Source organism: Dermacentor albipictus, chromosome 2 (genome assembly GCF_038994185.2).
Source record: "Dermacentor albipictus isolate Rhodes 1998 colony chromosome 2, USDA_Dalb.pri_finalv2, whole genome shotgun sequence".
Lineage (NCBI taxonomy): Eukaryota > Metazoa > Arthropoda > Arachnida > Ixodida > Ixodidae > Dermacentor > Dermacentor albipictus.
Window position 1 is genome coordinate 199840050 of NC_091822.1, and position 13867 is coordinate 199853916.

General features: G+C 45.8%; 1 protein-coding gene across 2 annotated transcripts in view; it reads left to right on the top strand.

Moving 5' to 3' along the window:
- Window positions 1-6996: 6996 nt before the first annotated feature.
- The window catches only part of Ing5 (inhibitor of growth protein 5), a 34723-nt gene continuing 27852 nt past the window's right edge, over window positions 6997-13867 (top strand). Inside the window, exons 1-2 of one of the 2 annotated variants that reach the window (XM_065435361.1) lie at window positions 6997-7255; window positions 8056-8294. In XM_065435361.1, coding sequence (XP_065291433.1) covers window positions 7219-7255; window positions 8056-8294 — 276 coding nt within the window. In that variant the 5' untranslated portion in view covers window positions 6997-7218. Of the gene's footprint in view, window positions 7256-7337; window positions 7357-8055; window positions 8295-13867 lie in introns of those variants that run through there. The other variant, XM_065435362.1, reaches the window with a different exon arrangement.

The window sequence follows — 13867 nt, forward strand, 5'->3', positions numbered from 1 at the left end:
ACGTCATGGTTCTACGGGCGCCATTGCTGCACCGCTGAATAAACGAATGGCAGGGTGCAGCACCTCGCGAACTGGTTCAAGTGGTGCAGGCGAATCGAACGTACCCGTTGAGCGCCTTGACATAAGGCACTGAGCATGATCTTAGGATTTATCATTCACTTATTGAGAAAAATAAATACAATGTCTTTATTGCTTCGAAAATTTTTGCATGCGAACCAAAACCGTTATGAAACGTTACGGTTCATTTCTTTTTTCGTTCCGGAGCAGAACCGGAACGTAACTTTTTTCAGTGGAACGAAACGAAAATCATAACGAAAAAGATTTCGTTCCGACCACGACCTGTCGTGGTTCCGAACACTGTTCCGACCACGACCCCAACCGAACCCACAACCTTCGCATGCGAAGGTTGTGGGTTTGGTTCTCACCTGCGGTAGGGTGGCTAGAAGGGGAGGTGCGAATACCGGCGGCGCTTTCCTTTGGGCGCGCATGACCCCCTTGCGCACCGATGCCACCAGGGGGAACGTGGCGCCGCTGCTCGCTAAAACCCCTCAATTTTCCAAAAGTAGCGCCATTCTTAGATCTTTCCGCCACCCCGCTCACCCAGGCGCTTCCTCCTCCACTCCTCCTGTCGCCCCAGCCTCCTCCGCTCCCCCATTGGCCAATCTGTGTCACGTGAAAGCGGGCCCCGCGCTTTTGTATATGTTTTTCTTTCCGGCGCAGAGCAGGCGCCGCGCTTTTGTATATCTTTTCTTTCCAGCGCGCTGCGACCCCCAATCTTGGGCCTGCGACCCCCATTTTTGGGTCTCCGCGACGAAGTACGGCAGGCGGTTTGAAGGAGCGCGGTAGTTTTATACAATGTGTTAGGGCCGAGTGCTTAATTGCGATGCCGTGCTGCTGCGCCTACGGTTGCCACAACAGACCCAGTGACGGCAAAAAGCTTTTTGTTTTACCATCCGCCGGGCGCAACGCAAAACGAAGAAAAGTGTGGATTCACAAGATCGGGCGGGCTGACTTCGAGCAAGTGGCAAAGAACGCGCGGCTTTGTTAAGTGACACGGCTCCTCCAACCTCTTCTTTTGACGCCCGTGTCAAAACGGGCCCGTGTCCAGTGCATTGGGGGTGCGTTAAAGAACCCCAGCTGCAAAAAAAATTAATCCAGAGCCCCCATTATGGCGTGCCTTATGAGATCGTGGTGTTGGGATGTAAAACCCAAGAATCAACTTTTCTTCTGTCTTGTGTGCCTTGACTGTTCCAGTTAACGCAACACTGATTCCTTGTGAAAACTTACAACGCAAAAGAATACAGACGCACGTAGTATACAGAGATAAAATTAGCACTTCAACAAAAGTGTTGCTGGTGCCAATGAGGGAGGGGGATAATTATTTTCTGAACCTCTTTCCAGTTGTCCCATCAAGTTCCTTCTTTCTTTTCTATCAAATTCTAACCATTTGCACTGTAATAAATAAATAACGATTTCATATGCTGGTAAGTTGTTAAAATTATCTATACCGCCTATGTGTGAAAACGTTGCTCATGGCCACCACAACCTGTGCATGAGCTACGTACATCTGTAAAAGGCGCGGAACAGAAACGGCCCTGCTGCCAGGCATTGCTGACCGCAGACAGTCGGAATCTCTCACGCGCCGGCCGAACAAAAGCATCCTGCAGGTACGTAAATTAACCTACGAAACCACGTGCACATACTTTCGCGCTGTCAAAACCTGAAACTCTGGTAATTACTCGCGTGTCTGAGCACACCGCGTGCTTGTGTCGTGTTTCAGCAACACGAACTTTCAACGTGCGCGCGCTTTACGCCTTAAATACGCCTTGAATAATGGTGCTTTTCTCTATTTCTTCCGCAAATCCGACACGACATTCTTAAGGCCAGTTACCGACTGACAAAGCAAGACCTAGATTGAAAAAACTGCTCCGCAGGACTCGAACGAACTTTTCCGCAGATTTCCTCCCGTAGCGTGTTAGCCGTCGTCTGCTACGGCAGGCCCACTGCCGGCGGCGCCACCGTCGAGGCCGCGCCGAGCGGAGGAGGAGAGAAGTGAATGGCGCTACTTTGGGAGATTGAGGGGCTTTACTGCTCGCGGCGTGGTATTACGGCGTGGAGGAGGAGGAGGAGGAACTTTATTATTGGAGAAACCGTTGCGCGGTTTATTCCTGGGTGGTTCCCTCTGACAGGGCTCCACTGGCGATCGCGGCTCGCCGGGCCTGGTCGAGGGTCGCCAGTTGGCTTCCCAGGTCCAGTTCGGAGAGTCTCGCCTCCCAAGACCACGTAGTGAGTGTGTGTGTTGTGACTCGTGGCGAAATTGCGTCGCCCGGACGGTCGGTGCATTCGTGTGTTATGTGAGCGAGTGTCGCTGTGTGGTTGCTACACCAGGGACATGTACGGCGTGGTACTCCCCCGCTGGCCTGCGCCCTCCGCTTTCATGCAGTTGGTCTCGTCGCCTCTTTTGGAGTGTTCCTCCCGGCATTCCGTCATTCGAGGGCGATATGCTGTGGACCACCAAAGTTATGCTGAGCACCGCAGCGACGCACGGCTAGTTTATTACATTGCAGGTTATGTGGCGAGAAAGAGTGTTTTTCCCACACATTGTGAAGACTGCGAAGCACCATAAAGGCAATATCCTTAGAGAGCTTCCACCAGAGGCATCCAAAGAGTGGCACTTGAGTGCCTTTTATATCCCTCAGAATCGTTCTATAAGCTGGACAATGCCCTTGAAAACAAACTCACTCGTTTATTCAGTATAACACCCGCCGTGGTTGCTCAGTGGCTATGTTGTTGGGCTTGTTGGAACCTCAGCGCTGACGCCCGTTATTGCAATCGCACCGCTGGCACGAGTTGTTGCAAATGGGTCGCAAGCCCCAAGGGTAGCGTTGGCCTGGCGGCCTGAGGCACAACTGGAAGCATCCGAAGGTCCTGGAAAAGCATGAGTCGACTGCTAACAGAACAACTTGTTTATTCTAGCATCGCAAAAGAGCGGCCGGTCAGGTCGACCGAAGTGGAGAGACGGGAGAGCACGTACGTTGCTCAACAGAAGAAATCGGAGCCTCTCTCCTGGCGTCCGGGGGCAGCTACCTTTATACTCTCGGAGTTGAGGGCAAGAGGGAACGTCACGGGACGAGGACACGTGACAGCGGGGCACGGACAAGCTGAGAGACATGTTGAGAGGAGTGTAGTGACGCATCCGCCGAGCCGGCGCCGGTCAGACCTCCTCGCTTCACACTTGGGGAGCTCCTCTCCCCGGCTGCCGCGCTTTGACAAGCGTGGGCACACACACACACACACACACACGAACACACGAAGACACGTGGCACTGAAACATGCCTGGACGCGCTTGGCGGGGAGGCGTTGCGGCAGCTCCGAACGGGCCAAAATGTCCGCCGCTTTGAATGAAGCCCCGGCGTCCGTTGCATCCGCGCCGGCTATACCGCGCGTCGTAGGCGAAACGTAACAGGCTGCTGAGCACGAGGTCGTGGGATCGAATCCCGGCCACGGCGGTCGCATATTGATGGGGGCGAAATGCGAAAACACCCGTGTCCTTAGATCTAGGTGCACGTTAACGAATTCCAGGTGGTCAAAATTTCGGGAGCCCTCCACTACGGCGTGCCTCATAATCAGAAAGTGGTTTTGGCACGTAGAACCCCATAATTTTTAATTCAGTGTAACACGCTGGCATGCCAAAGCTGTGGCCGAGATTTTGCAGTCAATTGGTTAAACATCAAAGATTGGTTGTCTAGACCATTCTGCTACCCTGACAGCCTCAGTTATAAGTTTTTATTGCCTCACAAAGTTTCACTTTTTGCTTAAAGGTGTCAATCAGCAGTGCAGTGAGAAGAAACAGAAAACACTGAAACCTTGTGTGTTGTAAATTTTTGTCCTCACTTGTAAATAAACGATTTCATGACCATATCTGTTGCTTCACCGTCTGCAATCATAGTAAATTGCTTATATATGAGCGTCAAAATGACATGCTACAGGTCTGCAAGCGCAGACAAAAAGTGGCTTGTAAACACGTCCAGACGTTATCAGGTAATGTCTGCAGTTTGTCTTACGGCACGCATAGGGTGATTGACTGCTGATCTCGAGGACGACGGTCGCATTTTCAGGGAGGCGATATGCAAGGCGCCTGCGCGCCGTATGATGTCAAAAAAAATTATGGGGTTTTACGTGCCAAAACCACTTTCTGATTATGAGGCACGTCGTAGTGGGGGACTCAGGAAATTTGGACCACCTGGGGTTCTATAACGTGCACCTAAATCTAAGTACACGGGTGTTTTCGCATTTCGCCCCCATCGAAATGCGGCCGCCATGGCCCGTATGATGTCAGTGCGCGTTAGAGAACCCGAAAGTGGTCGAAATTATTTCGAAGCCTCCACTAGACCCTATCACCCAAAGTTAGCTCACGAAATGCGCACAGACGAAACGCGTTTGAATCTCGATACAGTGCGAATTGGGCCCGTAAAATTTCGCAGGAGTAACGATGTGGGCTGACATAACATTGTTGTCATGATAAAGATTCATTCTTTGACGCTCGCAGAAAGCGCGCGATACCCGAAACGGGCTCACTTTCACTTCGGTAGTAGAGATGCAGCCGACGTATAGTGCCTAGAATAGCCGACGCGAGGCTGGCGAGGCTAGAACACTGAAGGCGAGGCGCTCATTTCGGCTGCGTGCTGGATGGATGGATGTTATGGGCGCCTATGTTACCCGATGGATGGATGGATGGATGATTGTGGCTCAACCCTTTGAATCGGGCGGCGGCGACGCGCGCCACCTAGCCTTTAATCGTTCTATATGCATGCATACCTATGTATTTACTCCTTTACTTCTGCGTTGATATTGTCCACCAATCAGATAGCCTCCGTTTAGTTATTTCTACCTGTTCAAAGTCTATTCTACTTTCACTGTCTTTAAAACCCAAGGCTTTGAATAGTTCCCCGTTAGATTCAACTGCAGGGTGAAGTTGTTTACAAGCAAGTATCAGGTGTTCCGCCGTTTCCTCCTCCTCTCTACACGCCTCGCATACCAAATCTATCTCCTGGTATCTGGCTCGGTACGTTTTTGTCCTCAGTCAACCCCGCCTTGGTCAACAGCGCCGCCCCGCGGCATCGGTGCGCTGTGGGGTCACGTTTGCGCCGCCGGTATTCACACCTAGCCACCCTACCTGCGGCACGTTGTTTTTTCATCCACTTTAATTTCCCTTAATTTATCATTTCTTTATTTCATTTATTAAGCACAAGTAATTTCCCCTACCTTGTCCTTGGTGTCAGTGTTTGTTGGCTTCTTATGATATGACTAATAAAAATCACGAATAAAAATCGGGCCCCTCGGTTAACCCCCCTTTCTTCTCGTTGAGGGCTTTGATAGGTCACTTGGCTCCAACAGTTGACTGCCCGAACCTAAAAAATGTCGGAGCGTGTAGTCCGCTGTTCTCTAAATAGCGTTATATAGCCGCTCCTATTGTTTTCTTTTTTAAAGCAGATTATTATAAATGACATTGCTTATAGAGTTCGTAAAGTACACAGCAGTTTCATTGTATACGTTGCAAAATTCGTTTCTGCGCTCTTTAGAAACTTGAAACCACCGTAATGTTCGACGACAGAACGATTACCACTCATTTTAACTCTTAAAGGTTGTCCGTGAATGCGTCGTGAGTTCAAAAAGTGAATTACGCACTGTAGGGGTTGAGGGACGGACTTAGGGATGAAAACCAAACTTGGGAGGATTTATTCTACATTATGTACAGAGAGGTGAGAGTCATTTAACAGTCGTACAGTCATTACGGGCCGGCAGCAACTCGGACGCTGCGGCCCGCGGCAAGAAGTTCGAGAGAGGTGAATCAGGGAATCAGGGAATGTCCCAGAATGCTCAGGTCTCTCTGGAAGGCTTCTTATAAACCCTCCGAGCACTGGAAGTCACGTCATGTTTGACCAATGGGAGAGTCCACTCCGATGACGCCACTTTCAGCCAATGGTAGGCGCCCGTGTCGCGGTGTCACACCTGGCGGCTCTCTGCGGTCTTGCCTCGCAGACTGGCAATGCACTTCTAACGAGGAGAAGGGGAGGGCTGCTCATGCTTCATTGTCCGAGCCCCCCTTCTAATCCCGGCGGCACACGACCTGGGGGTCGCAAACTTGTTTGCACGTGTCTCCTCTGGAATGCGCTTTCCTGCTTCTGCATTCCTCAATTAGCTGTGCTGCAATCCGATGTGGTCTGGGGAACTCGAAGTAATCGCAGGAAACAGCTCCATATCTAACAGCACACGGCTTCACTGCGTACGTTATGCTACCGCCGTACCACTCAGAAAAGCTAGCTTTACAGTTAGAAAAGAGTTCCGTGACACGCCTGCAGAGCAGCACGTATTAAAGCACTTGGATCGCTTTTACAAGCTTTCTATTGAGATAGACATCCAACGACAATAAAAACAAACTTACCCGTGAATACTTTTACTATTCTTTTATCAGACGGCACACAGCAGTAAATCCTAATGTCGTCTACGACATATTAGGCTATCTGTAATCAACTCAAAAAAGCTAGATTATCCTATGAATCTTTTAAAACATTTTTTCCAGTCTCTTACGGAGGCTAGGAAAGGGAAGCCGTCGTTCTAGCATTGCAGTTGCCACCTACGCTCTTTGTTTACAATTCTTGCACCATTCCTCCTCTTCTAGTTTCGCTATTCAAACGCAAAGCATTCGCAAATATATGTTTTCTTCTGTATATTCGTCAATTTACTTATTTGCCGCCAATACAAGCGCTACCGCTCGTATGTTCTGTCCCTATCGGAGCGAACTAGACCAGGCGTGCTGGAGTAGGGAGATCTGCGCAGGTCTGGAGTTCAGTAGGTCGTGGTTCCGACCGCTGTTGTGAGTGTGGTTCCGACACCCTGCTAGGTGTTCTGTGACCCTGCCACAAACTTCCCCCCTTCCCTATTCAAGTACATAATAGCGTAGCCATGGCATAGCCATGCATAGCCTCTAAGACTAAACATCACGCGCGTAGGTCGCTGTTTTAAACACTCTTCAAACATTTCTAGCACATTCTAATAAAGCCAATAAAACCGTGAATAAAATGTTTAAAGTAGCGCTAGGGACCACAGAGCTAGAGACGCGGTGTTAGCTAGAAACAACAACGTTCCGTTCTCGTGAATGTGGATGAGCAAGCTGCAGTGTAAGTGGCATCACGAAAAGTCTGCGGAAATGAAAGAATGGCGACCGCCGTGTATTTGGAACACTATCTTGACAGTACGTGCTTTCTGGCTTCATAATATTTTCCAGAATTTACTTCGTCGAGTGTAGCTTGTATTCGGCGCCAAAGGTCGCTCATGTCCAGAATTTTCGTATGTGTAGGTGGTTGTACGTTGTTTTGGTGGCGTGTAGTGGTGTGATAAAGCGTTTCGTTTCGCTTTATTGTCTCTTGTCTTTTACTATAGGCTTTTAACGATCATACAATGGTTGTATATGTTACGAACAGACAGAACATTGTACAGCTACATTGTCTTGCAAATGAATATGTGTATAGATATATAAGCGGAATAACGTCTATTGTAGAACCGCTGTTACCTGTACTTGCCTGCTTGATAGCAGAAATTTCAGTAACTTTTGCAGTTACTTTAGTGAAAACGCAGCAGCGTTTCTGTCAGTATTTTGTTGCACCTTATCCCTTCTTCCTGGTTGGGATCTAAGTACTTTGTAGAAACACTGAAGGTCAGGTCGTGCACGACATTCATATTTGCTAACATTGCGACGTTTCTGATTAATGATGTGCCTTGAAGGCGTTACAGACCAGCTTCGCCACATGCTGCTTCATGTTACGAGGGTTCTCATTTCTGCGAAAGGATGAAACGTGCTCGTGTTATACAATTGTTTCATGTCTCTGTCCCTGTCCCCTTTTTCTCCCTTGCCCTTCTCTGTTCAGTGTACCATTTTTTCTTTATCTGTAGTCTTTTTGCATTGTGTGTTAAAAATATATGCAAAAATAAGGATTGCTACAGCGTTCTGCATAGGATGAAAGTTTATGTGGATTGTTTGTTCTTTCTTTTTAGGCCTGGAGACACTGCCGTCAGAACTTCAGAGGAACTTCAATTTGATGCGGGATCTTGACACGAGGGTGCAGGGACTTTCGAAGAACATTGAAAAGTTGTCACATGCATATATGACTAATGCTAAGAATTACACAGCAGCTGAAAGGGCAGAACATTTGGAAAATGTAAGAAAAATGTTTGAAAAAGCCAAAGAATATGGTGACGACAAAGTTCAGTTGGCCATGCAGACATACGAAATGGTAAGACATGCAGGGATTAATTGATTAAAAAAAAGTTGTTAGTTGCTTGGAATTGTTGCTCGGAAAGCAAAACAAATGTTGCAGTGCACTTGCACACGGCATACTGAATGAGCACTTTGAACGTTGGGCACGTAGTATGGGGTTTTGCTTGTGCAAGAACTGCAATCTGGGCAAGTTGCTTGTGTACACTTGAACATCTGTAGATGCAAATTTTGACTTTTGTATTTTGTAAGGCAGGTCTGTGTTGCAGTTGCACATGGTGTTGTGTCATTGTGCTTTTTGCTGCTTTTCCTTTTAACACACTCCTAAATGAGAGCACTGAACTGCACACTACATCTCTGTGTGCTCAGGCTTTCTATGAATTGCATTGATTTGCACTTTCACGCTTTCCATTGTCTTCTATTTTGACTGAGCCCTAAATAACCACTGCCTGTCTTTATATTATGTTGTAGCGATGGTGAAGAACCAGAAACACTGCCATAAAGTGTGAGTTAAGAATTTATCTCTTTATTATGCGAACTTCTGCTCGGAATGGCAACCAGCATTCAATCCACTAAGATAGCTACTGGCATGGCCATCAGCGATGGAATCTAAATTCACGGCTCATGTTAGCTTGGTCTAAAGCAAATGATAATGCTCTCATAGACTCCAGAATGTATAAAATGTGCCACTCATGCAATCTGATTAAAATTAACACGCCTTTAACATGCCTTCTCACCATCAAATTCATGCAAATGTTAATGAGGTTTCAGATGTAGAAAGCATGCCATGTGTGTGAGCAATAATTTATAACAGCAACAGTTTGATGCAATGGTTTTATTCAAAAAGTAAAACAATGCATCACTATGTGACCCTGCAAATGAACTGACATTGGTATTGCTAAGTTGGGGGACCCTGGTTGAAATCCCTCCACCCAACACATCACCTTTTTTTTATTGAGGAGGCCAGAAAAAGTGCATGTGCAAATTGGCTGGGAGAGGCGAAAAATGCCTTGCATTCAAAGCATTGTGCCACCATTTGATGAGAGGCCCAATACTTCATTTCATGCAGAGCAGGCAACACTGCGAAAGCTACAGAAGGAGTGCCACTGTAGAAGTCTCGCCCTCCATGTTTTGCTGTGCAGCTCTTGGTCTGCAATGTCGTGTATAAAATAACTACTTCCTATATCTCGACTAAAACTTTTGGACGCAGGTTTATGTCGAATCACATATGAATTGCATATATTGTGCTTCTAATAAGCGATGTACTATGTTTCGGTCGTGAGCACACGTGATGAGCTGTGGCCACTGATCACAGAACCATGTTACTCCACTCATTTGGTGGTAAATAGATTTAGATCTTTGACGCCTTTCACATGTTAAGTATGTAATATTTTTTGAAGTATGAGACTTAATTCCACATGTATTTATTTATTTATTTAGAAATACTGCAGCCCAGAAGGGCTATTGCAGGAGTGGGTGAATACAAAATGTGGAAAATACAAATCTCTGTACAAAAGAAGTATATGTGAATAACGTGGCTAAGGGGAGCACTCAATAGCATCCCCAAATTCTTTATGTGGTAAACAATGGATGGAACTAGGCAGGTCATTCCAGAGTTCAATTGTCCTAGGAAAAAAACTGTATTTAAAAGTGTTGGTGCGAGCAAAAAAGACAGATAAGTTTAAGTCATAGTTGTTTCTTGTGATTAGAGGCTTTGCATGGGTCAGATATGTGTTAGGTGAAGCAGAGTTAAATAGAGAGTGTAGAAATTTCAGAGAAGTAATGTGACGACGGTGGGAAAGAGGGGTTAAACCGAGCATATGCAGATGAGATGACGGTGAAAAGATTCTGTCATAACGGCGGTATATGAAATGAACCGCCTTTTTCTGAACAGATTTAATTTTGGGGATGTCCGAAATTTTGTAAGGGTTCCATATGGTAGCCACATATTCAAGAATAGGTCTTACAAGTGTTTTGTATGTAATGAGTTTAGTTTTGTATGTAATGAGTTTGTTAATGGGCAGCACGTAGGGTTCGGGTTAGGTAACCAAGTTTTTTTAGTGCTTTGTTGGAAGTTTTAGAATATGTTCTGACCAGGATAACCTTGGAGTGAAAAAAAGGCCTAAATACTTATAATCATATGTGCGCTGCAGAAAAGTGGATTTATAGAAGTAATTGAAATATGAGCAATTAGCATGCTTGTGAAAGGATATGGCGACTGTGTTTTTAAAGTTAATGTTCATTTGCCAGAGTTCGCACCATTCACAAAAACTTATAAAAGATTGATTCAGAGTGTTAGGATGGTTAGGTGTAGAAATGACATTGTAGAGAACGCAGTCGTCAGCGTAAAGCCACATTTTTACTGAAGAAGAGTTTGGAATGTTGTTAATATAAAGTAAAAAAACAGTGGCCCTAAAATAGAACCTTGGGGTACTCCAGAAGATACTGATGTGTCAGTAGAGTTGAATTAATTAAAAGAAACATACTGTGAATGATCATAAAGGAAACTGTGGATCCAGTCAACGAGAAGAGGGTTATTAAGGATAAGGCTTAGTTTATGTAATAGTTTAGGATGTGGTACAGTATCAAATGCTTTGGAGAAATCAATGAAGAGTGCATCTACTTGGTGACCTAAATCAAGAGCAAAACTGATGTCATGTGTAAATTCAGTTAATTGAGTCACTGTGCTAAAACCACTACGAAATCCATGCTGAGTGCTGCATAAAATGTTCTTAGACTCGAGAAAAGTGATAATGTGTTCATAAATTATGTGTTCAAGGAGTTTGCATGTATGAGAAGTTAAAGAAATGAGTCTATAATTTAGAAGAGATTGTTTCTGCCCAGATTTGAACAATGAAATGACCCTAGCCCGTTTCCATGAACAAGGAACTGTACAAGTAGACACTGATTTCTCAAAAAATCAATGTGAGGTATTGACACATTTAATTATGCAATCCCGGGCACGGCGACCGCATTTCGATGGGAGCGCAATGTGAAAACACCCGTGTACTTAGATTTAGGTGCACGTCAAAGAACCCCAGGTGGTCCAAATTATTCCAGAGGCCCCCACTACAGCATGCCTCATAATCAGATCGTGGTTCCGTCATGTAAAACCCCATAATTTAATTAAATTATGTGGCACATACCTAATATCTTTAATATGTGACACACAACTTTTTTGGTTGCGGATGCGAACACTAACAGAAGACTCTATAGCCTTCGTAGCATTGCCTGCTATTTATGAAACTGAGTATAGCATTGCATAGAGACAAGAAACCCAGCCAGGTGCAAAGTTTGAGGAAGCAGGCAAAAAGAGCTGCCACTTAAGACTGTTTAAAAGCAAAGAATTCACAGTTCCAATCCTGTCAAATAGCATGCTGATCAATGGCTTCATGTGAAACATGGCGTGGGCTCCTTTCAGCACTGTTTTCTTTGGTGCACAATCTCGTTGAACCCTATATGGAACTCCAGCACTGGGCTGGAAAGTTAAAATGCAGTGAGCTTCTGGAACCCTATATGGAACTCCAGCACTGGGCTGGAAAGTTAAAATGCAGTGAGCTTCTGTGTGGAGAGCCACACATTTGTATGTGCTAATATGAAATGGTTCTTGAGTTAACATCTTTTTTAGAATACAGAAGTGATGCTCATCTTCGACGTTGGTGTATATTATGAAAGACTATGTTCAATGGAACAGCCATGTGTTGAGTGCTTCATATGCGGACTTCCTTTTGCTCTCTTCACCCACCTTTGGTTTAGGTGACAGTAGCCATGAGCCACTGTAATGAGTCAGAGTAAAGTCAAAAGCACCTCACGACTCTGGTAGTACCTACAGCAGTAACTATCACCATCATTTTGCTCTTGATTGCCTTCTATCAGTATGCCACATGGGAGCACAGGAAGTACGAAATAAAGTTTTTTCAGTCCGCATTTTTTAAAACTTAAATGAGTGCAAAGCCCATGAAATGCAGTTTAGGGAATATCTATTAAAATTTTAGGATGTAAATGGACTATATACAAATTAATATGTAGTGCGCTTTAGATGAATATGTCCTCAAGAATGTGAGAAACATGAAAGGGTGTTCTCTAACTGCACTTTAAAACAAGTTTACACTCTTTGGGGCAAATCTTGTGCCCAAACAATAATTGTCATCTGCCTTGCTTGCATTTCCTTTCTTGAAAGCTCTGTGCTCGCTACTTTCCCGTAGAAAATGCTATGTCACACTGATAACACGCTTACCGTTTGTGACCTGGAAGTACTGTGTGCAAGCCCGAGGGTGCAAGATCGAATCCTGGCTGCGATGGCTGAATTTCGATAGGGGTGAAATGCAAACATGCGCATGTATAGTGTATTGAGTGCAAGTTAAAGAAACCTAGGGGGTCAAGATTAATCCAGAGTCCCCCACTACGGCACGCCTCTTAATAATATCATGGTTGTTGTATGTAAAATCCCACAATTTAATTTTTAGTACCATCGGCACAGAGTAACAGAAAGGAAAGGCATGCAGACTTGATGACGATTATTGTTTGGGGATGAGATAAGTCCCAAAGAATAAAATATTTTTTTAGAGTGCGGTATTTTTCGAGGAGCATACTGTTTTAGGAGTGCAATGTTGTAAATAAAGAAAAAGGTGTGCTAAGCGTGAGTGTTGGCCATGGGCACTGGCTCTCTCGGTTGCTGCCAGATGACAAATCAGTCAGATGTCCTGGTCCAGGTCTAATCCTCATCTTTTAGCTACATTTCAAGTGATGCTAAAATCCGCCTTGTTGTCTGGCCCTCAATTTCCAACAATGGAACAACTCCTTAGCAAGAGTGGCTTTGTCTGGAAGGTCATCATCAAGGCCATTTCTATGCTCGATGCCCTTCTAGCAGATCAGACTGCAGCTGTGTGTGTGCTGCAACTGCGCTGAGAACACTTCTTGGCAAAGCAAGGCAGAGCTCATCGAGTTCAGCTGCGCAATTAAAGACACGCTCATGGATGCAGACATGGAGGTAAGCCTGACCACAGCCTTCGAATATGAGCAAAAGGTCAGTTTCACCAAGACAAGCGTGCACCTCGCCACCGAACTGCGTCCGCTGGCCCTTCGAGTCTACCTAAACTCCACTCCAAATACTACAGCACCGCTTGCAGTGACACCATGGACAGCTGCCCTTGTGCCTCACCTGGAGCTCCGGGTGTGTAGGTAGCATCCGCATCGCCCTGCCCAAGTGGCACATACCGACCTTTTCTGGGGAGTGACGCAAGCGGCAAAGCTTTTGGGACCAGTATCGGGCAAGCATTCAGGGCAATGACTCCATCCAGGATGAACACATCAATAAGATCAATGCCATCTAAGGTCGACAAATTTTAATATCTGCTGACGTACGTGACCACATCAGATAAGATGGCAATTCAGGGATTCTACATCACTGACGCAAACTATTGACGTTGCCGTCAAGGGTGCTGTCTGAGCATTTTGGTTATAGCAACATGCTGGTTGATGCCCATCTGGACCACCTGCTAGCGATGGCACCTGTTCGTAGTTCACCAACATCAACAGGCTCTGGGATTTCTATGATGACATAATGTTCTGCATAAATGCACCGGAGGCCCT